At 50.7% G+C, this 27,613-nt stretch overlaps 2 protein-coding genes across 9 annotated transcripts in view; one reads left to right on the forward strand and one right to left on the reverse strand.

The window, feature by feature from the left end:
* Positions 1-27,613, forward strand: part of LOC140399885 (ADP-ribose glycohydrolase MACROD1-like) — a 959,160-nt gene that overhangs the window by 80,608 nt on the left and 850,939 nt on the right. The gene's annotated exons all lie outside the window — the stretch shown is intronic.
* LOC140399884 (leucine-rich repeat transmembrane protein FLRT1-like) overlaps positions 16,355-27,613 on the reverse strand; it is a 178,395-nt gene continuing 167,136 nt past the window's right edge. For all 3 annotated transcript variants that reach the window (XM_072489350.1, XM_072489351.1, XM_072489352.1), the window contains exon 2: positions 16,355-19,877. In XM_072489350.1, coding sequence (XP_072345451.1) covers positions 17,886-19,826 — 1,941 coding nt within the window. In that variant the 5' untranslated portion in view covers positions 19,827-19,877 and the 3' untranslated portion in view covers positions 16,355-17,885. The remainder of the gene's footprint in view (positions 19,878-27,613) is intronic.

Here is a 27,613-nt window from a genome sequence, read left to right on the forward strand (position 1 = left end):
CCACTGATCTCTGGGGAATTGGAACTCTGGATAAATCCTCCTTCGTTTCTGACAAGGTCATGAACAGTTGTGGCGACGAGGTCTTGAGTTTGAGAGATTCTGTAAGAATGAACTTGGGTTCTGACAAAGATTCAAGGGATTGAGTTAGTCTTGGCCATCCTCGCGGGGTAAGTATTAAACGTGATGGTGATATTGAGCGGTGCGCGCAATGTTTGAAGGAGGAAAAGGCAGGTGAATGTTTTGGGTTAGACCCTTTTCCCGTACTGGTTCCTGGTCTCACCGGGAACGTTAAACTCCCCTCGGGCAAGGTGGCACAGTGGTTAGCATTGTTGCTTCACAGCTCCCAGGGTCCCAGGTTCGATCCCCGGCTTGGGTCACTGTCTGTGCGGAGTCTGCACGTTCTCCCCCCCGTGTCTGCGTGGGTTTCCTCCGGGTGCTCCGGTTTCCCCCCACAGTCCAAAGATGCGCGGGTTAGGTGGATTGGGCGTGCTCAATTGCCCCTTAGTGTCCAAAAAGGTTAGGTGGGGTTACTGGGTTCCGGGGATTGGGTGGATGTGTAGGGCTTAAGTAGGGTGCTCTTTCCAAGGGCCGGTGCAGACTCAATGGGCCGAATGGCCTCCTTCTGCACTGTAAATCCTCTGATTCCGGCCGCTGGCATTTTCAGAAATTCCCTGCTCCTATTTCAGGCATTGCAGCCAGCTTCCGTGGGTCCTTATTACTCCTTCTCCTAGGTCCATGGCTGGATCAACACGGCTGGGAGCAAATCGCATCCCACCCTCTCTTCTGGGCCATGGGACATTCAGCCAACCGAGAGCCTCTTAAAACCACCAACAGCCTGCCTTCCTCCAGCGATGTGACGATTATGAAGAGCGTTAGCACAACCTGATATATTCCACTTTAATTCTTTCTGGCGATGTGGTTTGCGACATCCGGAGCTTCGAATGACTTTTGTGTTAAATGGCTAGTCAAAAAGACTGCGTACTTAATAAAGCAGTAATTTAAAAGTTGTCCGTGACATAATTACCGCAGATTCATGGAGGAATTATTAGCAGCTGAGTGTGAAGAAATTTCATGTTGAGAAGGTGTTATATTACTTCGGAGTTGTGGAATTAGCAGGGATGGAACACTGTGCTGCGATTTGCGTGCCACTATGACTTATTGATACGTCCGCTCCTGAAATTATTGCCAGCCACTTTCAAATTCAAATTAGAAAATGGCATCGCTCACTTGCCCAGCGGTCATGCACACCGCAGCCAGATTAACGCAGGAAGAGGTCGCAATTCCCCCTTCCAACAGCATCGTACAACATTTATTTATTGATATTTATTTATTGATATTTATTGTCACGTGTACCGAAGTACAGTGAAAAGTATTTTTCTGCGGTCGAGGGAACGTACACAGTACGTACATAGTAGACAAAAAGAATAATCGACAGAGAACATTGACAAATAGTGATTGGTTACAGAGGTGAACAAGGGGCCAAACAAGAGCAGCAAAAGGCATCATGCCCCATGATTGGTTCTGGCATTGATGGAAGCCTCAAAGCGCAGTCAATTGATTATAATTTAATAATAATCTTTATTGTCACAAGTAGGCTTACATTAACGCTGCAATGAAGTTACTGTGAAAATCCCATCATCGCCACATTCCGGCGCCTGTTAGGATACACAGCGGGAGAATTCAGAATGTCCAATTCACCCAACAAGCACGTCTTTCGGGACTTGTGGGAGGAAACCGGAGCACCCGGAGGAAACCCACGCAGACACGGGGGGGGGAAGAACGTGCAGACTCCGCACAGACAGCGACCCAAGGCCGGGGATCGAACCTGGGACCCTGGAGCCGTGAAGCCACAGTGCTAACCCACCGTGCTACCCTGCCGCCCTGAACTACTCTAGTTGGAACATGTGCTGGACATCGGGTGGTGACAGGAGTCCGAAGTAGGGGAAAGAGGAGGGCTGATCAGAAGATTACATCAAGCTTACAACCAACCAAAGGAGCGATGGGCTGTATCGGAGCTCCAGCTGTACAGCACGACAGAATGGTAGAGTTAGATTACTTTCTTTTTGGGGGGGGGGGGGAGGTGGGGGCGGGGAGTGAGCTTGATTTCTGCCCACAATTCCAGCTGTTGAAATTTGATTAACCTCCCTCAGCAACGTAACAGCAATAACTTACATTTATCTCGTGCAAGGCAGGTGCAGTTTTTGTGAAGGCATAGGGAGTCCACGCCAAGTTGAATAAGAGAAACAAAGGTTTCATAGAATCATCACAGAATCATAGAATTTACAGTGCAGAAGGAGGCCATTCGGCCCATCGAGTCTGCACCGGCTCTTGGAAAGAGCACGCTACCCAAGCCCACACCTCCACCCTATCCCCATAACCCAGTAACCCCACCCAACACTAAGGGCAATTTTGGACACTAAGGGCAATTTAGCGCAGCCAATCCACCTAACCTGCACATCTTTGGACTGTGGGAGGAAACCGGAGCACCCGGAGGAAACCCACGTACACACGGGGAGGATGTGCAGACTCCGCACAGTCAGTGACCCAAGCCGGGAATCGAACCTGGGACCCTGGAGCTGTGAAGCAATTGTGGTTTATTTATAAGGCTTCAGGCACACTGCTCCTGGAGATACCCAACCGGATCTGAGCGTGGCCAGTCCCTAACCTTGCATATAATAGCAGTTAAAGCGGGGGAGCTCGTATTCCACAAAGGACACAGAGAATGCAATCATCCCCACACCGTAAGTCCTGTGCGGGTGTCAGTTATGACAGCGGTATAATCTGGGTCTGTACTCATTGGAGTTTAGAAGGATGAGGGGGGATCTTACTGAAACTTACAGGATACTGCGAGGCCTGGATAGAGTGGACGTGGAGAGGATGTTTCCACTTGTAGGAAAAATTAGAACCAGAGGACACCATCTCAGACAAAAGGGACGATCCTTTAAAACAGAGATGAGGAGGAATTTCTTCAGCCAGAGGGGGGTGAATCTGTGGAACTCTTTGCCGCAGAAGGCTGTGGAGGCCAAATCACTGAGTGTCTCTAAGACAGAGATGGAGAGGTTCTTGATTAATGAAGGGATCAGGGGTTATGGGGAGAAGGCAGGAGAATGGGGATGAGAAACGTATCAGCCATGATTGAATGGCGGAGCAGACTCGATGGGCCGAGTGGCCTAATTCTGCTCCTATATCTCATGGTCTTATGCTCTTATCCACTGCTGGATGCCAGGCAATCGACGTGAGATAATGGAGGAGGAGGTGGAGAGAGTCGACGGCGAGGTGGAGATGAGTGTCGCTGGCGTTGCATGCGCAAGGTGATTTCGTGCTTCCGGACGATATCGGCAAACAAAGAGACGAGGAAAAGGAAAGGGGACCAAGGTTGATCCCTGGGGGACCCAGGGGCAACAGTGCAGGAAAAGGACGAAAAGCCATTGGAGGAGATACTCTGGACATGACTGCTGGATAGATCAGGAAGGAAGCAAGGGCGGCCGCCGCATTTTTGATTTGATTTTATTGTCACATGTACCGAAGTGCAGTGAAAAGTATTTTTCTCCAGCGGAGGGAATGTACACAGTACGTACATAGTAGACAAAAAGAATAATCGACAGAGAACATTGACAAATTGTAGCCATCTCAGATGGCCACCTGCAAAGGACCATGGGAATTATGGCCAATCCAGGACTTAGACACACTCAGAGCTTGTGTGTGTATTTGCAACCCAGATAGCTAGACGCGGTCGAAACGCCCGCTCGTTTGCATTCTAATGGCCATTTCCCCAGAACAAAAGGACTGCACTCAGGTAACCGATAGAGATACAGACTAATTGGCGCCACTCCCTTTACTCAGGGAGCCCAAACAGCCGAGGTCAGTGACCGCTCAGGACACACCCAGCCATCAAGGCACCCGCCCCTTTATTGGCCAAAATCGAAGGCAGTGATCGAAGCCTGCCGAATTATTGGGTCCAAAGCTAAGGACCGCCCCAAAGAGTGCGAAATCCCAGAGGGATAAAAAGAGACACAGCCATGTGCTCGGTCTCTCTTGGCCCCGGCCTACGCCTAAAACCAAGTGTAGCATCACGACCAGACAGACAAGTTCAAGACCAACGATTGGTACCAGATGGATGAGCCCAGCAGAAACGAAGCCACTTCTTCTACCCAGCCACGCAAGATCTGAACAAAGGCCTTGTCCATCTGCAAAGAGCCGGTTGCCCTGAAGTTAAGTAGAGGTTATTGTAGTTGTTAGGTGTAGCTTAACTTGTCGTGTTTTATGTTGCATGTCGAAGTAATCCTTGTGTGGAAATAAACTATCTTTGAACTTGAACTGACTAACTGGTTGTTTGGTCTTTGATCGATATCCGGTAAAGCCTTGTGGTGGTATCATTTGATACCTGGCGACTCTGAAAAGCAATATTATCATTAACAACTGCCATATCTAGTTAATTTGGCAACTAAATGGTACATCGACAATCAGTGATTGGTTACAGTGCGGAACAAGGAGCCAAACAAAGCAAATACATGAGCAAGAGCAGCATAGGGCGTGGTGAATAGTGTTCTTACAGGGAACAGATCAGTCCGAGGGGGAGTCGTTGAGGAGTCTTGTAGCTGTGGGGAAGAAGCTGTTCCTCTGTCTGGATGTGCGAGTCTTCAGACGTCTGTATCTTCTGCCTGATGGAAGGGTCTGGAAGAGGGCAAAGCCTGGGTGGGAGGGGTCTCTGACAATGCTGCCTGCCTTCCTGAGGCAGTGGGAGGTGTAGACAGAATCAATGTGGGGGTGGCAAGCTTGTGTGACGCGTTGGGCTGAGTTCACCACACTCTGCAGTTTCTTGCCATCTTGGGCTGAGCAGTTGCCCTACCAGGCTGTGATGCAGCCGGATAGGATGCTCTCTGTCGCACATCTGTAGAAGTTTGTGAGAGTCGATGCAGACATGCCGAATTTCTTTAGCTTCCGTAGGAAGTAGAGACGTTGTTGGGCTTTCTTGACCGTTGCATCAACGCGAGTGGACCAGGACAGACTGTTGGTGATGGTGACCCCCAGGAACTTAAAACTATCGACCATCTCCACTTCGGAGCCTTTGATGTAGACGGGGGCGTGTCGTGCTGCGCTTCCTGAAGTGGTTGATCAGTTCCTTGGTCTTTCCGACATTTAGAGAGAGGTTGTTTTTGATACACCATGCGCCCAAGTGACTTATCTCCCTCCTGGCGTCTGATTCGTTGTTATTCGAGATACTGCCCACGTCTCGCAGAGGGGGTGGAGGGTGGTGTGATCAACTGCTGTAGACAGATTGAGAAGACAGGACCACTGTCACAGAGGCTCTCATTATAGACTTCGACGAGGCCTGTTTCAATACTGTGGTGGAGGCAGGGAACTTCTTGGAAAGCTTTAAACATAGTCATGGAAGAACTGGGCCTCAGCAGGGAATGCGCGGTCAGGGCCCCACATAGCTCAGTTTCCTGCACTGAGGAGCTCCGCTCCCGGAACTCCTCAGTATAGCAAGAGATCGGGACGCCACCTTTAAATGATGTTCCCATCTCCGAGGCCCCTGATGTGACCCCCTCGACCACCCCCAGCCCCAATGCACTAAGGGAGGGTCCCATGCCCCCTCCCACCTCTCAACACCCGTGCAGGGCACCCACGCGTCGATTACCAGGACACAAGAGATGCCGGCCTGGCATTTTGGCAGTGCAAGGGTGCCAGGCTGGTCGTGCTAGGGAGCCCTGGCATCACCAGCAGTGCCAGCGTGCCACCCTGCCCAAGAGGTCAAGCACCTGGTGGCCTTCGACCCCCTGGGAGACCCCCCACGTGTGCCGTTCCGTCTGGTCCCCGTTTGCGGAGACCAGCGCTGAACAGCGCTCGCCCGAGGTCTCCGAGGCGAAGGGGATCGATCCTAACGCCTCGGGTACCTGAGGAACCTGCACATTACACTGAGACTAGCTGTCTCACTCTAATATGCAGATTTGCTAAAAGTAACGTGGGCAGGATTTACAAATGCAATGTTCGCATTCATGTCAACAGGGCTAGAATACAAGACCCAGGGATGTACTTCTGAGCAGTTTTGGGTCCCGTATCTAAGGAAGGATGTGCTGGGGCCTTGGAAAGGGTCCAGAGGAGGTTCACAAGAATGATCCCTGGAATGAAGAATTTGTCGTATGAGGAACGGTTGAGGACTCTGGGTCTGTACTCGTTGGGAGTTTAGAAGGATGAGGGGGGATCTGATTGAAACTTACAGGATACTGCGAGGCCTGGATAGAGTGGACGTGGAGAGGATGTTTCCACTTGTAGGAAAAACTAGAAGCAGAGGACACAATCTCAGACTAAAGGGACGATCCTTTAAAACAGAGATGAGGAGGAATTTCTTCAGCCAGAGGGTGGTGAATCTATGGAACTCTTTGCCGCAGAAGGCTGTGGAGGCCAAATCACTGAGTGTCTCGAAGACAGAGTTGGATAGGTTCTTGATTAATAAGGGGATCAAGGGAGAAGGCAGGAGAATGGGGATGAGAAAAATATCAGCCATGATTGAATGGCGGAGCAGACTCGATGGGCCGAGTGGCCTAATTCTGCTCGTATGTCTTACGCTCTTACCGCAACGTCTCGTTAGATCTCGCGAGGCGTTGCGAGCTGGATAGATCGCCGGAGCGAGTCACGTTTCGGCGCAGTGTGGCCGTTGGATCGCGCCCCCTGAGTGTGGTCAGCCGAGCATGGTAACAGGGCCAAAATACCCCGCTCCCCAAGGGAGGCCGTATGACTGGGGGAGACTTTGAAGAAAAAAGTAGAAGTTATTACCACTGAAGGCAGTAAGTAAGCACTTCATTTTTTTCAATTTTATTTTGAGGGGAACAAGGAAATTTTCACATTGATAGGTACACGACAGCGCCTCTGTCTGAACGCACATTCATAACATTGAAATTTGAAGGCCCCTGTAAAAAAGGCCAAAGGACTTCACAAAGCACTTTGGTTTTATCTTCTGCAAGTCCCTTGTCCCTGTTGACTGATTCTCACGGTCAAAAACACAGCAAGCCAATCCTCGACAACGCATTATCGAGAAAATAAAAAAAAGGAATGACTATCTTTCTTTTCTTACGACGGCGGCCAATGAGCTCAACGGATCAACCTGCTCCTCCCCCCCCCCCCCCGATTAATTGTGTTTTGTAAATTATTCACGTCTTGAAACAGATGCTGGGTTGATATTAATAATCCACCTTTGTCAAAGTGGCTCTTTGTGGGAATAGAGCGTCGATCATTTTCGGCGGCATTTACGTCCCCCTTCTCTGAAGCTTTCTCCCCGCTGTAATAGAATCATAGAATTTACAGTGCAGAAGGGGACCATTCGGCCCATCGAGTCTGCACCGGTCCTTGGAAAGCCCACACCTCCACCCTCTCCCCGTAACTCAGTAACCCCACCCAACGCCCGGAGGAAACCCACGCAGACACGGGGGGGGGGGGGGGGGGAGAACGTGCAGACTCCGCACAGACGGTGGCCCGAGCCCGGGAATCGAACCCTGGAGCTGGGAGGCAACTGTGCTAACCACTGTGCTTACCGTGCCGCCCACTGTCGTTCAAACCCCACCCTCGATCTGAACCGAACATTTAGAGTGATGGGGAGGCAGGCGACGCTAATGCGGCCTTTTTATGGGGCACCCGTGATATTTAGCGAACGGCTCCTTTCAACGTGCTTTTTTGGGTCAGCTCTCCGCCAAGATGCGTCCAGGACAGCCTGAGGTCGGTCAAGCAGCGTTAGGGAGTGACATATCCCAGATCTTGTGATAGCAACGATGGCGAAAATGTCAGCGTTCACTGTCATTACTTCCAAAAGAAACATTTAAAAAAAATTCCCATCCTTAAAAGTGACAAAGCCAGTGCGTGGAGTGGGCAGGGCAAACCCTTAACCCATCTCACGGCTTGTTCCAAAAACCAATTCAAATTGACACAGTTCACGGTCTCCACAAGAGAGGCTTACAAGATCCAAGCCGACGAGAAAAGAAAAGGCATTGCACCTCATCTTGGGCTCCAAACCAGCGGGATATTCCGGTCACACCGATGGCGCACGGGCCTCCCGTTGAGGGTGGCGGGACGGGAAAATCCCGCTGGCGGGCCCTGCCTCCGCCGTCGCCGAAAAACACGCGGCGGACTGGTGAACAAATCCCGCCCTCGCCCTGTGCCAAAAGGCCTTGAAGCGATTCACCGTCATGACATACACATAGATGCATTGATACATAGAAGATGGGAGCAGGAGGAGGCCTTTCGGCCTTTCGAGCCCGCTCCGCCATTCATCACCACCATGGCTGATCACCCAACTCAATAGCCTAATCCTGCTTTCTCCCCATAGCCTTTGATCCCATTTCCCCCAAGTGCTGTATCCAGATTGGGCATGATAAATTGCCCTTAGTGTCCAAAATTGCCCTTAGTGTTGGGTGGGGTTACTGGGTTGTGGGGATAGGGTGGAGGTGTGGTGGGGTGGTGGACCGTGGGTGGGGTGCTCTTTCCAAGAGTCGGTGCAGACTCGATGGGCCGAATGGCCTCCTTCTGCACTGTAAATTCTATGAAAACTATAATCTATGAAAACTAAATGTCTCCTTATCTCTGTCCGAAATGGTTTACCCTGAATCCTCAGACTGTGACCCCTGGTTCTGGACACACCCATCATTGGTAACATCTTCCCTGCATCTACCCTATCTACTCCCGTTAAAATTTTATAAGTATCCATGAAACCCCCCCTCATTCTTCTGAATTCCAGCGAGAACAATCCCAACCTCGTCAATCTCTCCTCGTCCGTCAGTCCCGCCATCCCTGGAATCAGTCTGGTAAACCTTCGCTGCACTCCCTCGAGAGCAAGAACGTCCTTCCTCAGAGAAGGAGACCAGAACTGCTCACAATACTCCCAGGTGTGGCCTCACCAAGGCCCAATAGTATAATGGCTGTGAAACCTGACAGCAACGCCTGACATCAGGACATGTGGAGTTAAATCGTGGAATCCCTACAGTGCAGAAGGAGGCCATTCGGCCCGGCGGTTCCGCACCGGCCCCCTGAAAGAGCACCCCGCCCAAGCCCGCTTCACACAACCCTTTAGCCCAACCTACACATCCCCAGAAATGGAGGGACAATTTAGCACGGCTAATCCACCTAACCCGCACATCGTTGGACTGTGGGAGGAAACCGGAGCACCAGGAGGAAACCCACCCAGACACGGGGGGAGGAATTGCAAACTCTGCACAGTCACCCAACTCCGGAATCGAATCCGGGTCCCTGGCGCTGTGAGGCAGCAGTGCTAACCACTGTGCTTACCGTGCCACTTCAATTGGCGTGAATTTCCACTTTTAGGTTATGGGACTCACTGTAAAAACCCTCGAAAATTTCATGCTTTATTGAATGAGGTGTAACTGGGCTTTCAATAGTGTTTTTAACAACATACTCAGTCCGTATAGTACTGATGAACAATCTCTCTGGCCCCTGAAAAATTAATATTTTGTTTGTGGAGTGTCAAATTTCTCCCCTTTGATAAATCTTTGGAGTAAGAATTATATTTCTCTTATGCTTGTTTGATGGTTCCGCTTCCATCTTAATCTCATCTACATCGGCCCCAATTTGTATTTTGCTTTCCGTAAAAAGCGACGGTTAATCAGCTGTTTTTTAACAGGCTGGTTTGCGTCCTGTGAGAATTCTACAATGCAATTGGTTGCTGAACCAGCTGGTCGGCACTCCTGTTGCCGAAGGCCAGAGCTCCCCTTCAATGATGGCAAGCAAACAAAGAACAAAGAAATGTACAGCACAGGAACAGTCCCTTCGGCCCTCCAAGCCCGTGCCGACCATGCTGCCCGACTAAACTACGATCTTAGTTTACGGATGCCGATCTCCTGGAGAAGAGAAACATCCGCTCATCGCTTCCGTCCTGGCTCCTGTCCTCGGGAGACGTCCTGCTCCGCAAGCACGTGCGGACCTCTAAGGCGGAGCCCCTGGTGGAGAGAGTCCGTCTCCTCCACGCCAACCCACAGTACACGTACATAGCGTACCCCGACGGGCGTGAGGAGACCGTCTCCATCAAGGACCTGGCCCCCTCTGGGGCCCCTGTCGCCCCCGCCCCGCAACCTCCACCCCCCTCCCTCTCTGCTCCCGTCGATCCCTCGGCCTGTTACTATTCCGTGCCAGCCGCTGTCATCCCGCAGTTTCGCCTCTAGCCAGCCGAAGCGGTGGGGGACGTCATGCCGCCTCGCGACCCAGCACCACCGACCACACGGATACGGCCGGACACTACCTCAGCGTCGCAGCTCCGACGTTCAAAGAGATCGACCAAACCCATCGTTCGTCTCGACCTCTGACGACACGGAACCTCCTGATGGACTCTGTTCATTACTCCCTGTTTGTTCACTGTGTTTGCTACTCCATATTTTCACCCCAGACTTCCTTCTAAACAAGGGGTGAATGTGGTGATACACCACTGTACTTCCCTAGCATTGTACATAGTTATATAATAGTTGTGTGTAACGTGGCCCTGTAATCCTGTGTATTGTACTGTAGCTCTGTAGAGGTTGTACCTGGTGAGCAGGTTGCCACAGACCTTTTTTTTTTTAACATTACAGGGCGCACCATACCCACGAATTTGATCTGATTCGAATGGTCGCTGTAGGATTCTTAACACTAGATTTCGGAGCGCAGCTCCTTCATCAGGTGAGTGAAGAGGTGGGTTCCACAGCCACGTGTATAGACAAAGTCAATGATGCAAGACGATACTTTGAATGTGAGTATTTGCAGGTGATCAGGTCCAGACGGTGCGACTGGCGAGAGGGGTAATCCCAGGTTAAGGAGGTGTGAATTGTCTCAAGCCAGGACAGTTGGTAGGATTTTGCAAGCCCAGGCCTGATCATCGACATGGTTACCACCATTACACGGGAGAACACCGCCCACCAGGTACGCGGTACGTAATCGTGCGACTCGGCCAACGTTGTCTACCTCATACGCTGCAGGAAAGGATGTCCCGAGGCGTGGTACATTGGCGGGACCATGCAGACGCTGCGACAACGGATGAACGCGCAACAATCGCCAGGCAGGAATGTTCCCTTCCAGTCTGGGAACACTTCAGCAGTCAAGGGCATTCAGCCTCTGATCTTCGGGTAAGCATTCTCCAAGGCGGCCTTCAGGACGCGCGACAACGCAGAATCACCGAGCAGAAGCTTATAGCCAAGTTCCGCACGCATGAGTGCGGCCTCAACCGGGACCTGGGATTCATGTCGCATTACATTCATCCCCCACCATCTGGCCTGGGCTTGCGAAATCCTACCAACTGTCCTGGCTTGAGACAATTCGCACCTCTTTAACCTGGGGTTACCCCTCTCTCCAGTCGCTCCGTCTGGACCTGTAAAGACTTAATTGCCTGCACAGACTCGCATTCAAAGCATCGTCTTGCATCACTGACTTTGTCTGTATATGCTGTGTTCGTGGAACCCACCTCTTCATCCACCTGAGGAAGGAGCAGCGCTCCGAAAGCTAGTGAGTCGAAACAAACCCGTTGGACTTTAACCTGGTGTTGTAAGACTTCTTGCCCACCCCAGTCCATCGCCGGCACCTCCACATCATAGGATTCTTAAGTAATTGCTCAGTCTGGGACTGACGTTAAGGAGAGAATGTAACAATTCTTTTTACTGGAAATGTTAGGGCAGAGAATATTTAGCTCGTTGGGGGGAAACAATGATGAGCAACAAGTGATTCTCAGTGTTGTATAGTGTGACCCAGATGAGAGTTTAAACGCAGTTATTTTAAATTTGCAACAACTGAGGCCTCTGAGAATATAGCAAATTTTATTTGGCAGTGACAATTTTCTGATTTACAATAGTCCCTTGGATGCTGTCCCGATGATGCTGTTACCTGTATAAACATGACAGACTGTCAGTCGGCATTCCTATTGCCCTAAAAAGGACATTGGTAAGACCACACATGGAAGGCGGAGTCGCAGGTGGACAGGGCGGTGAAGAAGGCATTCAGCATACTCGGTTTTATTGGTCAGAATATTGAATACAGGAGTTGGGACGTCATGTTGAAGTTGTACAAGACATTTGTCATGTGAGAGTACCTTTAAGAAATGGGTGCTTAAGAAATGTACCTTTAAGAAATGGGTGTTTATCAGTGATGTCAGAGTGTGGGTGGAACTGGGCTGTCTGTCAGCTTTTTACTTTCGTTTTAGGCTGTTTGCTGCAGGGTGTGTTTGAGTTTCGTTTTCAGTGTTGGAGCTGAAGCCAGACAGAGCAGGTGTACTGTTGATCTCTCTGCCATGAAAAGACTATCTCTTGATCATTTGGTGAATTCAGAATTATAAATGTTTTCAGTCGTGAATGTAAACCTGATGCGCTTCTGTTAAAAGTTTTGTTTTTAAGTCGTAAGGATGTTAAAAGGAAAGCTTAAAGGATTACTTAGTGTTGTAGTCTTTGGGGGTTGTATTTGAAGTGATGGTTGCTAAGATGTTCACTGTATGTTTTAAAAAGGTTAACTTGAGTTCATAGAATAAACATTGTTTTGCTTTAAAAAATACTTTTCCATTTCTGCTGTCCCACACCTGTAGAGTGGGCCGTGTGCTCCCCATACCACAATCTAGTAAAAGTTGTGGGTCAGGTGAACTGCATGATACACTTTGGGGTTCTCTAAACCCTGGCCCATAACACATTGGTACGACCACACGTGGAATACTGTGTTCAGTTCTGGTCACCCTATTATAGGAAGGATATTGTTAAACTAGAAAGAGTGTGGAAGAGATTTACGAGGATGCTACCAGGACTTGATGGCCTGAGTTGTAAGGAGTGGTTGGATAGACTGGGACTTTTTTCCCTGGAGCGTCGGAGGCTTAGGGGTGATCTTATAGAGGTCTATAAAATAATGAGGGGCATCGATAGTGAACATATTTTCCCAAAGGTAGAGGAGTCTACAACTAGAGGGCAGAGGTTAAAGGTGAGAGGGGAGAGATACAAAAGAGACCAAAGGGGACATTGCTTCACACAGAGGGTGGTGAGCATCTGGAACGGGCTGTGGTAGAGGCAGTGGTAGAGGTGGGTACGATTTTGTCCTTTAAAAAGCAGTTAGACAGTTACATGGGCAGGGTGGGTGTAGAGGGATATGGGCCAAATGTGGGCAAGTGGGGCTAGCTTCGTGATAGAAACTGGGCCGAAGGGCCTGTTTCCGTGCTGTAAACATCTAATGCTCGATAAGTGTCTTTGTTCGTCAGCCCGCAGCATAGTATTTTAAGATATTGCTTCTGCGACCAATCTTACCGCCTGCTGGGCGCTCAGGTATGCTCGTACTGTTGGCGTACATTATCATTTACACTTGACTGCGCGGTACGACTTGCAGACCAGACCCGGGGGAGCCTCTGGTGGGTTTGCTGCTTGGTGTGAAGGTTTAGCAGCTCATTTTCACTCTTGCTTCTCCAGTTTTCAAAAAAAAAAAAACGCCACACCGCAGTGAGGTGAGTTCCCACTTTCAAGCTGAAAATTCACACCTCAATCCGAGAATCCAAATCAAGATTTTACTTTGCGTACTGTTTGTGACGTTGGGTGTCGGGCACAGTATTCTTGGGCGGCAGAGACGAGCGTTTTGCATGATATTCCACTTGATCGGGGCGGCGGGGCGGCGCAGTGGTTAGCACTGGGACTGCGGCGCCGAGGACCCGGGTTCGAATCCCGGCCCTGGGTCACCGTCCGGGTGGTTTGGCTCCCACAACCCAAAGACGTGCAGGTTAGGTGGATTGGCCACGCTAAATTACCCCTTAATTGGAAAAAAAAAATTGGGTACTCTAAATTTGTATACATAAAAAAAAACCCGCTTGATTGTATCTTTATGCGATGCATCCAAAAAAAGGTTTAATTATCCTTTCCTCTCTTCGGAGGAGATTTAGATAAAATGTGTGTGTGTGTGCGCTGAAATTACAGTAATACACCTCCAACTCGAGTGGTTTGAGCTCCACCAAATGACAGACTCAAGAGTCTAGACACTCGAAACATGTCGTGGCGATCATTGCCCGAATAGTCAGGCTGCGGAACATTCAGCCTCTGCAGGGTGCCAGTGCGTTTCCTGAGAGCCACTCTGAGCATCGTTCTCCCGTGTGAAAGTCAGCCTGGTTAATTCCAATTTTGAAAGTCTTTTAAAATTAATTGGGGGGGGGTTGTAGGCTCGGGAGGCAGGGAGGTTGTCGTTTTCTAATCGAGACGCTCTGATGTTAAAAAATAAATTACCTTGGGGCAGCACGGTGGCGCAGTGGGTTAGCCCTGCTGCCTCACGGCGCCGAGGTCCCAGGTTCGATCCCGGCTCTGGGTCACTGTCCGTGTGGAGTTTGCACGTTCTCCCCGTGTCTGCGTGGGTCTCGCCCCCACAACCCAAAAGATGTGCAGGGCAGGTGGATTGGCCGCGCTAAATCGCCCCTTAATTGGGAAAATGAATTGGGTACTCGAAATTTATATTTAAAAAAAAATAAATGACCTCATAGTTATTTGAAAAGAAAATTAAGACCGAATGGTGGCGTAAAGTTAGAATAACATATCTGTGATAACGCTGTCGTTGGCGTGGAAATATTATGGGGTGGATTCTCCGATTTTGTGGCTATGTCCGGAGGATCTGTGGCGTTTTACGTGGGAAAAATCGGCCAGGCCTCAGCACTGATCCTCCGACCAGTGAGGGGCTAGCAGCCGGGCCACGCAAAGCGAGCGGCCCTCTCGATGTAAATGCCTGGAGAATTGCCGGGTCCGTGACCGCGGAAACGCACGGCGACGACCTGCGGCGGACAAGCCGTGCAACATGACGTCCGGCCGTGGGCGGACCTGACCTTTCCAGATAGCACCGCCCCCCCCCCCCCGGACACCCCCAGGCCAAACGCCACCAGTTCCCCCCAGCCCTCGCCGAAGCACCCCCCCCCCCTCCCCCCGGCCAGCAGCACGGCTCCCGCCCGACGGTTGGCGGCGCTGGACGCAGTCCGCAGCCGCCACACCGGGTTCCCGACCGCTGAGTCAACCGCGCGGTCGCGAACTCGGCCCATCGGGGGGAGGGCCTCCCGGTAACGCCCTGAGGCCGTCCCAGCGGTGACACCGAACTGGAGGGGGCGGAGCATCCGGAAACAGGCCCCCCCCCCCCCCCCCCCCCCCCCGGTTCCGGAGTGAAGACGGATTCGCCGTCCAATCGCCGATTCCGAAATGGGCGTCGGAGAATCCCGCCCTATGTCTCATCGCCAATGTCGTGGGGGTCGCACAAGCATTGGAACGTTTCACGTCCCAGTACTGTTTCATTCGAAAGGTCGGTTGCAACTTGGCAATGGCAACCTTGAAGAATGGTTACAGGAGAGTCGTTACCGGAGCTTCAGGTGATTTCTGGGTTGTTTCCCAACCCGGGGCACTGATACGTCGGGTTGGAGGACGGGCTTGAGGCTTTGGGTTCAAATATTCAGGAAAACCCCACCAAGGTTCCCCAGCAATCAAGTGGGAAGCATGTCGGAAAGGGAGCTCCCAACGGAGACGGCGGCAACATCCCTGAAGGAAATACCTGTCTGGAAGAGCCCTATTTCTGGATGGCCTCCAGTGTCACCTCTGCACCCTCTCGCCTGATGCAAAAGGTGGCAACCCACCTTAAAACGAAGAGCGTGGGGCTCCAGATCGTAGGTTGGCAGCAACGGGCACACTTGTACGCACCCTCAGTAACTTTGAGAGGTGCTTTCCGTTTGAATGCGTAACCGTCTGCCACACATCCCATTGTGAGGGCGCTCTTTTTTATTTTAAATTTAGAGTACCCAATTCATTTTTCCCAATTAAGGGGCAATTTAGTGCGGCCAATCCACCTACCCCTGCACATCTTTGCTTTGTGGGGGCGAAACCCACACAGACACGGGGAGAATGCGCAAACTCCACACGGACAGTGACCCAGAGCCGGGATTGCACCCGGGACCTCGGCGCCGTGAGGCAGCGGTGCTAACCACTGCGCCACCGTGCCGCCCCTGAGGGCGCTCTTTTCACAACCTTCAACGTAGCTTCTCACTTGGGGGGGGGAATATTCCGTTCTCGGTTAACCCTTTGAGCACTTGATATGTTTTCTGGACGTTTTTTCCAAATCGCGTTGTTACCTCCGGGACGGATCGTCTGCAATTTATTTCTCGAACGCCGCGTTGTGTGGAATAGGCAGCAGAGAATTCCACTCGCAACCGATGCAGTTTCTCGCCGAATCTTGTCCCAATCAAATGCAGTGACGTGCCGTTTTTAAAAAGAAACATTCTGTGCAATGGGAAACTGTGAACGCCTCGAACAAGCGAGCTTCACGGCGCTGTTCAAATAAAATCTGTGGTCCTCCGAGGGTTAACTTGAGGACACAATTATAGCACAATCGGCCGGTTGACTACAAGACATCCATTTTGGCCTGACATTTAATGACATGAAATCTGTGGTTCAGATACACACTGTTTTTAACTTGAGGCAAAAGTCTAACTCGATTTTAAAAAAAAAAACATTTTCAGTAAACTTGTCTTTAAAAATAACTACGAAAGTCCATCCCTTCTTCTTCCAATTAAGATAAAGTCCGGAAATAACACAGTAAAGAACTAAATGTTTGAAACAATTTTTCTCGTTTTTAAAAAATACCGTAGAAGAATAGAAAAATAAACAAAACATCAACAAATAACTCCGAAAGAAGTGGAGGGGGAGGAGGGGTGGTAAAGCTTTAAATCCTGCACAAAGAAACAGAACTGTTTTTGTGTGTGTGAATGTATGAGATGAGTGTGTGTGTAAGAGTGCGTGCGTGAGAGAGTGAGTGAGAGTTTGTGTGTGCGTGTTACTGTGTGAGAGTGAGTGTGAGAGTGTGTGTGAGCGAGTGTGGGTGAGTGAGTGTGTGTCTGTGTGCTCTTGTGGGTGAGTGTGCCTGTGAGCATGTGTGCACATGTGAGTGTGTGTGAGCGTGCGCGTGAGTGAGAGCGTCTGCTTTAGAGTGGTTTCACAGGTCGGCGCAACATCGAGGGCCGAAGGGCCTGTACTGCGCTGTAATGTTCTGTGTTCTATGTGTGTCTGCATTTGTGTATGTGTGCGCACGAGTGAGTGTGTGCATCTGTGTGTGCGCGTCTGTGTGAGTGTGTGTGCGCGTGAGTGAGTGTGTGCATCTGTATGTGTGTGCGCGAGTGTGTGCATCTATTTGAGTGTGAGTGCACATGAATGAGTGTATGCCCGTCTGTGTGAGTGTGTGTGTCTGCATGTGAGTGAGTGCGTCTGTGTGAGTGTGTGCGTGTGAGTGAGTGTGTCTGCATGTGAGTGAGTGTGCGTCTGTGTGAGTGTGTGTGCGCGTGAGTGAGTGTGTGCATCTGTATGTGTGTGCGCGAGTGTGTGCATCTATTTGAGTGTGAGTGCACATGAATGAGTGTATGCCCGTCTGTGTGAGTGTGTGTGTCTGCATGTGAGTGAGTGCGTCTGTGTGAGTGTGCGTATGAGTGAGTGTGTCTGCATGTGAGTGAGTGTGCGTCTGTGTGAGTGTGTGCTTGCGTTACGCCTTTTGCTTGACTGGATCACAAGATGGGGGGTGAAGAAAGTCATTGCTTGTGAGCCGCTCTCCAAGATGATTACCTGTGTGACACTATTAAACATCTTTACATTGCTGTCGGACTATTTCCAAAATAGGTCATTTATTCTTTATCCCACTCCTAACACAAAGAAAAAACTGGCTTGTACACAATTAGGTAGCTGTGTTTTCTTTCTAAGTGTCCAGCTGTTTTTTTTTAATTATTTAAGCATATTAAATATAAATTATGTGACGATTGTACAAAATATGCGCCAGGCATTTTCTGCTGGACTTTTTAGTGTGTTTCATCCCAAATGTTCTCCGGTGGTTTTTTTTTTTGTAATATCTTTCGATTGCAGTGCCGCAGATGGTCGCACCGTGAGGCATCACTGTGCTCACGTGTACGAATATTCAGCGTCTGGTATCCCACCGTCTCTGTAACCGCGGTTACTGCTGAGGGCTGTACTATGAGTGTTCTTGTAAAGGCTGGTCCCGTTGGACGGGAAGATGGTGTGAATGACGTACTCCTCCTTGGGCCGCTGCTGGTTGTTGAGCGGGATCATCTGAAAGCCGCTCCCCCTGATTTCCAAAATGGAATTGTCTTTCTTAGTCCCCGCCTCGGCGTAGTCGTCCTTTTTCCCCCGGTTGTAGACCTGATCCTGCGAGAAGAGGTTGCGACTGTTGCTGATGTAACAGCATATTGCAGCCAGGACTACGACGACGAACACCAAGGCCGTCGCCCCTCCGATAATACCAGCTAAGGGAAGGCCTGCCTGATCCGATTCCTCCTGCTCCCTGTTTAACGTTGTGGTGGGGCTATATAGGCCCGCCGTCTCCGCTTTGGCGCAGACTGGCGTTTCGTCCCTGATGTAGAAGTTGCCGGCCTCCATCGTGACCATGCAGATGATGTAGGTTGACTTGGGCTCGAGGGCCGTGAGGAGATATTCGGTTTTATCTCCCTGTACCAAGGTTTCAGTGATGGAACCCACTGACGGGTTGTGGTCCAGCCTGAGCCAGCTGAGCCTGAAGGAGGTGACAGGCAGGGTTGCACGCCACGTGATACGAATGCTGTCCGCGGTTAAAGGCACCACGTTGATGATTATCGACTTGGTCCCCGGCTCCCGTGACAAAGGATAGTCCACCGCCGAGTCTGGCGGCTTCAGTATTGGGCGCCTTGGTTTGTAGGCGAACTGCAATCCTTGAGTGGCGGTGACTGTGCGGGCAATCGGGGTTGTCCTCACAGCTGCGTTGCCGCCACGCAAGCTGACCTCAGAGCACGCGTCCATTTCGGTGCTGATGTCTTTGACGGCCATTCCTCGGACTCTGTCAGGCCCCTGGCACATGAGCCCCCTCACGTTGACGTGGAAGGCGGTCGTTTGCAGCCAGTCCCTCAGCCACATCATCTTGCAGCCGCAGTACCAAGGGTTGTTGCGCAAGAGTAGCTGGCTCAGGTTCGCCAGGTCGCCGAAGACGCCCCTGGGCAAAGTCGTCAGGTTGTTGTTGGACATATCCAGCCGCTGCATCTGCCTCATTTTTGCGAAAGCGTCGGCCGGCACGTGGCTGATGAGGTTCTCCTGCAGGTACAGCTTCTGCAAGTTCGAAGCCGGCAGGTTGGGCGGCGGTAGAATGAGGGAGTTCCTGATGAGCGAGAGCTCGGTCAGGTTTTGAAGACGGCTGAACGTCTCGTCCGCGATCCGCTGATTGGCCAATAGGTTGCCGTCCAGCACCAGCCGCCTCAAGCTGACCAGGCCTTTGAAGGCGTGGTGCGGGATGGTCGCAATCCGGTTGTCGTCCAGCCGCAGTTCCTCCAGCGTTTTGGGCAGGCCAGTGGGGATGCTGCTCAAGTGGTTCCTGGACAGGAAGAGCAACCTGAGGTGCTTGCTGTCGGCAAAGGCATCTTCCTCGATGCTGACCGTCGACACTGAGTTGTCGTCCAGGTGCAACTTCTCCAGCAGGGGAATCCTCGAAAGCGCGTCGCGCGTGATGGCCCGGACGTTGTTGTCCTGAAGGTGCAGCTCCCTCAGAGTCCGGGGCAGGTTGACGGGGAACTCGTCCAGGGCGTTTTCATAAAGGTAAATCACTCTGATGTTCAGCAGGTACTTCAGTTGGTTGGGGATACCCGCGTTGTTAATCTCGTTGTTCTGAAGAAACAGGGTGGTGGAGTCCTCCGGTATTTCGGCAGGGATGGACGTCAGGCCTCGGTCGTTGCAGTAAACAAACCCGTTGTCGCATCGACACGTATTGGGGCAGGTGGACACGACACACGGCATCAGGAGCGTTGGCACGACAACCCAGAGCAACAAACCCTTTCCCACATCCATTATTCGGCGCAGCATTCGGAGGCGGAGCTTGGCCCAGCTTTACCTGTTCATCCACTTCGCTACGACCTGTCGGGGAGAGAGAAAGAACAAGGTGGAGGTGAGATAATGCACGTGGGCCACCCCCCCCCCCCCCCCCCCCCCCTCGGTGCCCTCTCCCAGAACAAAGAACAAAGAAAAGTACTGTGGTAAACCACTGTGTTCTGATATTTGAGGTTGTACGGTAGATCCTGCACTACAGGTTCACCTGGGCCCCTGCATGCTAGCTCCGCCCAGGAGCCGGGTTATAAATATGCGTGGCCTCCAGCTCGCAGCCGTTTCGCCAGCTGCTGTGGGAGGCCTCACATCTGATACTAATAACGCCTCAGTTTGGATTCAACTTCGTCTCCAGTCAAATTGATCGTGCCTCAAGTACAGCACAGGAACAGGCCCTTCGGCCCTCCAGGCCTGCGCCGACCATGCTGCCCGTCTGAACTAAAATCATAGAGGCCGAGGATGGCTAAATTTTAAACATCTTCTCGGCCGAGGATGGCAAAATTTTCAACATCTAGGCTGAGCATGGCTAAATTTTAAAAGTCTTAGAGGCCGAGCATGGTAAACTATATATGTCTTAAGGAACAAAAAACAAAGAAAAGTACAGCACAGGAACAGGCCCTTCGGCCCTCCAAGCCCGTGCCGACCATGCTGCCCGACTAAACTACAATCATCTACACTTCCTGGGTCCGTACCCTCTATTCCCATCCTATTCATGTATTTGTCAAGATGCCCCTTAAATGTCACTATCGTCCCTGCTTCCACCACCTCCTCCGGTAGCGAGTTCCAGGCACCCACTACCCTCTGTGTAAAAAACTTGCCTCGTACATCTACTATAAACATTGCCCCTCTCACCTTAAACCTATGCCCCCTAGTAATTGACCCCTCTACCCTGGGGAAAAGCCTCTGACTGTCCACTCTGTCTATGCCCCTCATAATTTCGTAGACCTCTATCAGGTCGCCCCTCAACCTCCGTCGTTCCAGTGAGAACAAACCGAGTTTATTCAACCGCTCCTCATAGCTAATGTCCTCCATACCAGGCAACATCCTAGTAAATCTCTTCTGCACCACCGTCCTGTTTCAGCAGCGTTCCCCAAACGAGAGAGCATTTCACCTACCCCTTTCCTTTCACTAGCTTGGGACGCAATGGCTGTTTTATCTCCAGCGCCCCCCCCCCCCCCCCCCCCCCCCCCCCATCACCACCACCAGCCCCATGGCCAAATTGCCTCGTCCGCATCAATGAACCATCTCTGAAAACCTTTTGCGTTTCCGAAAGGGCGGCTGACTGCATAGTTTCCCCAGCCACTGGGCCGCGCTTGAAAACGCGAATAGCCAAGTAAGTGGTTGCGGTGGCAACGGAGACCCTCTTGCCCACCCTCCCCCCTTCGATTGTTTGATCATGTGTGCCTCATGACGGCTGACAGTGAACAGAACAAGTGGCGGCGTAAACCAGAAGGAGCGACGCTGCGATAGTCTTAATCTTCCTGAACTTGAGTAGTAACATAAAAATGTTGTAAAAGTGACACTAAGCATGATGCAACCCCTTGCGTTCACATCCAAAAGACTAGCATGCCAGAAAGAGTAATGATAAAAATAATTTAATAATAATTGTCACAAGTAGGCTTACATTAACGCCGCAATGAAGTTACTGTGAAAATCCCCTCGTCGCCACATTCCGGCGCCTGGTCGGGTACACAGAGGCAGAATTCAGAATGTCCAATTCGCCTAATGGCACGTCTTTCGGGGACTTGTGGGAGGAAACCGGAGCACCCGGAGGAAACCCACGCAGACACGGGGGGGGGGGGGGGAGAACATGCAGACTCCGCACAGGCAGTCACCCAAGCCGGGAATCGAACCTGGGACCCTGGCGCTGTGAAGCTTCGGTGGTGCTAACCACTGTGCTACCGTGCTGCCCCTATTTTGCTAGAATCTTTAAAAAAAAGCTAAGGAATTAATAATAATTTTTAAAAAATTAAAATTGCGAGCACCCAATTATTTTTTCTCCAATTAAGGGGCAATTTAGCGCGGCCAATCCACCTACCCTGCACATCTTTGGGTTGTGGGGGTGAAACCCTCGCAGACACGGGGAGAATGTGCAAACTCCACACGGACAGTGACCCAGGGCCGGGATTCAAACCCGGGTCCTCAGTGCCGCAGTCCCAGTGCTAAAGGAATTAATAATAATAATCTTTATTGTCACAAGTCAGCTTACATTCACACTGCAGGTTACTGTGAAAATCCACTCGTCGCCACACTCCAGCGCCTGTTCGGGTACACGGATGGAGAATTCAGAATGTCCAATTCACCGAACAAGCACGCCTTTCGGGCCTTGTGGGAGGAATCCGGAGCGCCCGGAGGAAACCCACGCAGACACGGGGAGAACGTGCAGACTCCACGCAGGCTGTGACCCAGCGGGGAATTGAACCTGGGACTCTGGCGCTGTGAAGCCACAGTGCTAACCACTTGTGCTACCCTGCTGCTTTCAATTCTAGATTTAGTAATTGAATTGAAATTGTACCCATAGCCCCAGTGCATTCGCCTGGACATCTAGATTACTTGTCTTGTGACAATCCCGCTGCACCGCCACCTCCCTTGTACGTCCCCCTCCAAATCACTGACTTGGCAATCTATCTCACACTGTCGCTGGAGCAGAATCCTGGAACTCCCTCCCTAACAGCACTGTGGGTGTACCTACAACTCAAGGATGCCGCGCTTGATGAAGGCCGCTCGCCACCCACCTTCTCAAGGTTTGTTCTGGATGGGTCATAAACGCTGGTCTTTCCAGGGACACGATATGCTCTGAATATATTTAAAAATGGAGCCATTTGCTGAGCATCATATTTAGATGGACGAAACAGAATTTCGGATATTACATCACTTATAGACTTGCAATTATATAAAATTGTTCTTCTCCGGTTCCTTTTGGAAATTGTTGACAAGCTCTTATCTGTCTACTCTATCTACGACCCATCCTGTCTACTCTATCTATGACCCATCCATTGACTCCATCTACACCTCCCGCTGATTATGCTGGAAAGCGGGCAGCATAATCAAAGACCCCTCCCACCCGGCTTACTCACTCGTCCAACTTCTTCCATCAGCAGGAGATACAAAAGTCTGAGAACACGCACGAACAGACTCAAAAACAGCTTCTTCCCCGCTGTCACCAGACTCCTAAACGACCCTCTCATGGACTGACCTGATTAACACTACACCCTGTATGCTTCACCCGATGCCGGTGTCTATGTATTTACATTGTGTACCTTGTGTTGCCCTATTAATAATAAGAATCTTTATTTTCACAAGTAGGCTTACATTAACGCTGCAATGACGTTACTGTGAAAAGCCCCCAGTCGCCACACTCCGGCGCCTGATCGGGTACACAGACGGAGAATTCAGAATGTCCAATTCACCGAACAGCACGTCTTTCGGGACTTGTGGGAGGAAACCGGAGCGTCCGGAGGAAACCCACGCAGACACGGGGAGAACGTGCAGACTCCACGCAGACAGTGACCCAAGCCGGGAATCGAACCCGGGACCCTGGCGCTGTGAAGCAACAGTGCTAACCACCGTGCCACCCAATATTACGTATTTTCCTTTCTTGTACTAAACGATCTGATTGAGCCGCTCGCAGAAAAATACTTTTCACCGTACCTCGGTACACGTGACAATAAACAAACCCAATCGTAATTGTACACATCTCAAACATGTCCCCCCCCTCAAAGACAAGTCCAGGTATAAGTCGCACAGGCCATGAGAGAACCTACATTTACACACACCATTCTGCAGTCAAACAAAGAGACCCCTTCAGGGGAAAATCAGCAGGGCCATCCTCTATCCTGGTTTGAACTCTGCCTTCCCAATCTGTACTTGACTGAGCACAACTCATCCAAACTTCTGTTTTCCAAACCGGAACCATTTGTAAAACTAGGCAACACTTGTTCCTCGCAAAATCGTTGAAATCTGTGCTCTGCCTTTCTGCTTCAGAGCCCGCAATTGAATGCCCAGGTACTTTAAACGGCCTCATATGGATGTTTGACCCCATTTCAAAGCTGCCGCCGCAAGGGGGCCTGACCCGATTGATTATTCACGGTTGAGTCGGCGAGTGGGATAAATTACATCTAACACCTGCTTGGGCCGAGTATTGCGGGGCGTAGGGGAGACAATTTACTGCTTCCTTGTGGAAAAGAGTGTTATCGTTTCAGCCTTCTCGAATGTCTGGGTGATTATGGGGGAGTGATTAATGGAAGGGGTGGTTTGTAAAATTTCATCGGGACCTCGTGATTAAGTTCCAGTCTTCGAACTAGCTCCTTGGGATATTAAATACGAATCTATAAAACGCATTCTCTATCAGAATTCATCTGCGCACCACACCATGTTACTCTGATCAATAAGCTTTGATCCGGCAGGACGTTGTGAGTTGGACATTTCTTCTGGAATTAATTTCGCCAGTTGAAAGGATTCGACGGCGAGGGAGTGAGTTAGCCCCAGCACACACTCTGCCCGACTTTACACTTGGATTTTGATTCTTCTGTTGCGATTCAACCTTGGAGTAATTTATTCTGCGAGTGGTGTGCCTGCTACGTCATAACTACGCCGGGGCCAAGCTCTCGTGCCCAGCTTCCACTGTACGATGCAGTCTTGATCATAATAATTTATTCGTGCCACAAGTCGGCTTACATTAACCAAGCCGGGAGTCGAACCTGGGACCCTGGCGCTGTGAAGCAACAGTGCTAACCACCGTGCCACCGTGCGGCCCATGACTAAGGGCTATGGCTGGAATGGTAGATACGCAGATCTGAGAAAACGTAGCAGATTTTGCTGGCGATTCTGTGTGAGGGAACAACCCAAGCACAGTTTACCCCTCAAAACACTGACAACAGTTAGCACGGGGACTGCGGCGCCGAGGACCCGGGTTCGAATCCCGGCCCTGGGTCACTATCCGTGTGGAGTTTGCACATTCTCCCCCCCACCGTGTCTGCGTGGGTCTCACCTCCACAACCCAAAGATGTGCAGGGTTAGGTGGATTGGCCACGCTAAATTGCCCCTTAATTGGGAAAAGAAAAAATTGGGTACTCTTAAATTTATAAAAAGAAACACTGCCAACGGTGGCAAAGTATGCCCTTCCTCTGTGTTATCGACTCCCTTTGTGATGGGAGATCAGAATTCACCCCACAGTGATGGCCTGGCAAATTATGATCTAAACGGAGAGCATCTCTGTGTTGCAGTTCCTGTGAAGTCAGGCTCCTCTACATTTCTAAATTATTCCCTTGAGGAGGGATGTCCGTTCCGGCACATTTTGAGACTGAAAAGACGGCTCCACGGAGGGGTGTATTTCACACAAGTGCTAAAATCTTAAAAGGGGAGCTCGACTAATGCATTTTTATGACAAGGTTTTAAACCGAAGGCGGCCTTTACGGTAGGTTAAATCATGTAGCATTTCACTCTGATCCTCCCTCCGTATATTAAAGCTGCCTGACAAGGTCGAGATTTATCTTGAGCTTGGCGACCTCACAGCCGTTCGAGATCTTTCTTTCCCACACACACAGCAGCTTCGCCTCTCCCTGGAAGAAAAAAAAAAAATTACCCCGCAACTTTGCAAAGCACCAGGGTCGCACTAGTTTTTAAACTTAATCCTTCTGGTGGGGCGAGGCTTTTCCATTTTGAGTTGGAAATATAAACCTCGTGTCCAAATTAGGCCGTTTCCAACCGCTTATTTTAATAAGAGCGGCGCTATGGAATTCAGCGCGCCCTTTTAAAATTTTTTTTCTAACCACCTCCCTCACATACTGCCAGGAAACAATAATACAACGGAACCAACGTCGCGGTTTGTGGTCACTGGGATTGACCCTGTCCAGTAGCCTTGCTGACATTTGGTTCCAGAACTTGGGACACGTACACAAGACCCCCCCCCCCCCCCCCTCCCCCCCGCCACCCCCGCCGGATCGCCCCCAAGAAAAATGTTTTATTGCCCCCAAATAGCTTGACTGTTTTTTGTGAACTATATTTTCTATCCAGCCAAGCACGTCAAAAATCAGTGCATATTTTCAAGGTGCTAAAGCAGCAGGTGTTTTTATTCAGGTGTCTAAAGTTTTCACTTGCTGTCGGGGTACAGTGGCACAGTGGGTTAGCACTGCTGCCGCACAGCACCAGGGACCCGGGTTCGATTACGGCCTCGGGTGACGTGGCTGTGCGGAGTTTGCACGTTCTCCCCCCCCATGTCTGGGTGGGTTTCTTCCGGGTGCTCCGGTTTCCTCCCACAGTCCGATCGGCCGCTCGCCCGACCCGCACCGCCCGGCCCCAAATACACCCCGGGTCCGTACGAGGCCCCCGCTGGCCTCCGACCGGCTCGCCCCCGACCATGGAGTCCGCAGCCGCCACGCGAGTGTCCCGAACGGCTGGACCACGAGTGATCCACACCGTCGGGACTTTGGCCGGTCGGGGGGGGGGAGCGGAATCCCCTTTCGGAGAAAGACAAACAAACTTCCTGGAGGCAGCTTTGGGAATGAGGAAGTTGTGCGAATTCCACTTACAATCGGCAGAGGTGGCGACAGAGGATTGACCACCACAGGTCCATGAGATGGACCCATTCACATTGCTGAAATCTAGCAAGTAGCAAGAAATCTAGTCAGAGGCTTTTACTCAGAGTAGAGGGGTCAATTACTAGGGGGCATAGGTTTAAGGTGCGAGGGGCAAGGTTTAGAGTAGATGTACGAGGCAAGTTTTTTACGCAGAGGGTAGTGGGTGCCTGGAACTCGCTGCCGGAGGAGGTGGTGGAAGCAGGGACGATAGTGACGTTTAAGGGGCATCTTGACAAATACATGAATAGGATGGGAATAGAGGGATACGGACCCCGGAAGTGTAGAAGATTTTAGTTTAGACGGGCAGCACGGTCGGCGCGGGCTCGGAGGGCCGAAGGGCCTGTTCCTTTTCTTTGTTCTTTAGTGTTGCTTAACAACCAGCTGGCCACTTAACTGCACGATATCCGATTCTGCGCAGGAAAACGGGAGTAATCATGTACACAAATACCAGAACCCTTTCAGAGTAAGGATGCATTATGTTTTTCTCTCCCTATTTTGCTCACTTGCTTAAATGCCGCAATATCTATCACCCCTGGATAAAAGAATCAGGTGAAAGCTGTGGATAATCCAAAAGGCAAACCATCCTCGGAGCTGTGATCAATAATTTTTAGGGGGGGGGGGATTGGTGACTCAATAATAAGATCGAGGAAGCACGCCTTGACCTCTTCGACTCCGCGTTTACTGTGTGCCGTAATCACCTCTCCAAGACAAAACAGTGCCACCTGCATCCCCTTTATATACTGCTGCAGTCTATTCAACAATAAGTGCAATCGATTAAACAATTAAAACCCTAATTCCAACTTAAGCACTGAGGAATATTAACTCTTTCCTAACATCACCGTTGTTCGAGAGAAAGAAATATAGCAGCACCACAACATCTGTTTGGGAATGATTTGAAAAGTTACTTGGCGGGTACTCCTCTTGTTGTTTAGATGGGGAAAAAAGGCAAGAATTGAATGCAATTTTGATGTTACCATTTGGAACTGGGAAACTGATATATGGAGAGCGCGTCTCCGATATTGAGGCCAAGTGTTCACGACGGCGCGAACGGGGCCCGGGCACGACCTATTCTGGCCCCCACAGGTTCTGGTATCTCTGAAATTTGGCTGCATTGTGAATTGGGTACTCCAAATTTATTTTTTTTAAATGAGAACATGGACCTACAAGATTATTCCATTCTTTATGTGAGCA

The sequence above is a fragment of the Scyliorhinus torazame genome, chromosome 24 (genome assembly GCF_047496885.1).
Source record: "Scyliorhinus torazame isolate Kashiwa2021f chromosome 24, sScyTor2.1, whole genome shotgun sequence".
In the NCBI taxonomy this organism is placed as follows: domain Eukaryota; kingdom Metazoa; phylum Chordata; class Chondrichthyes; order Carcharhiniformes; family Scyliorhinidae; genus Scyliorhinus; species Scyliorhinus torazame.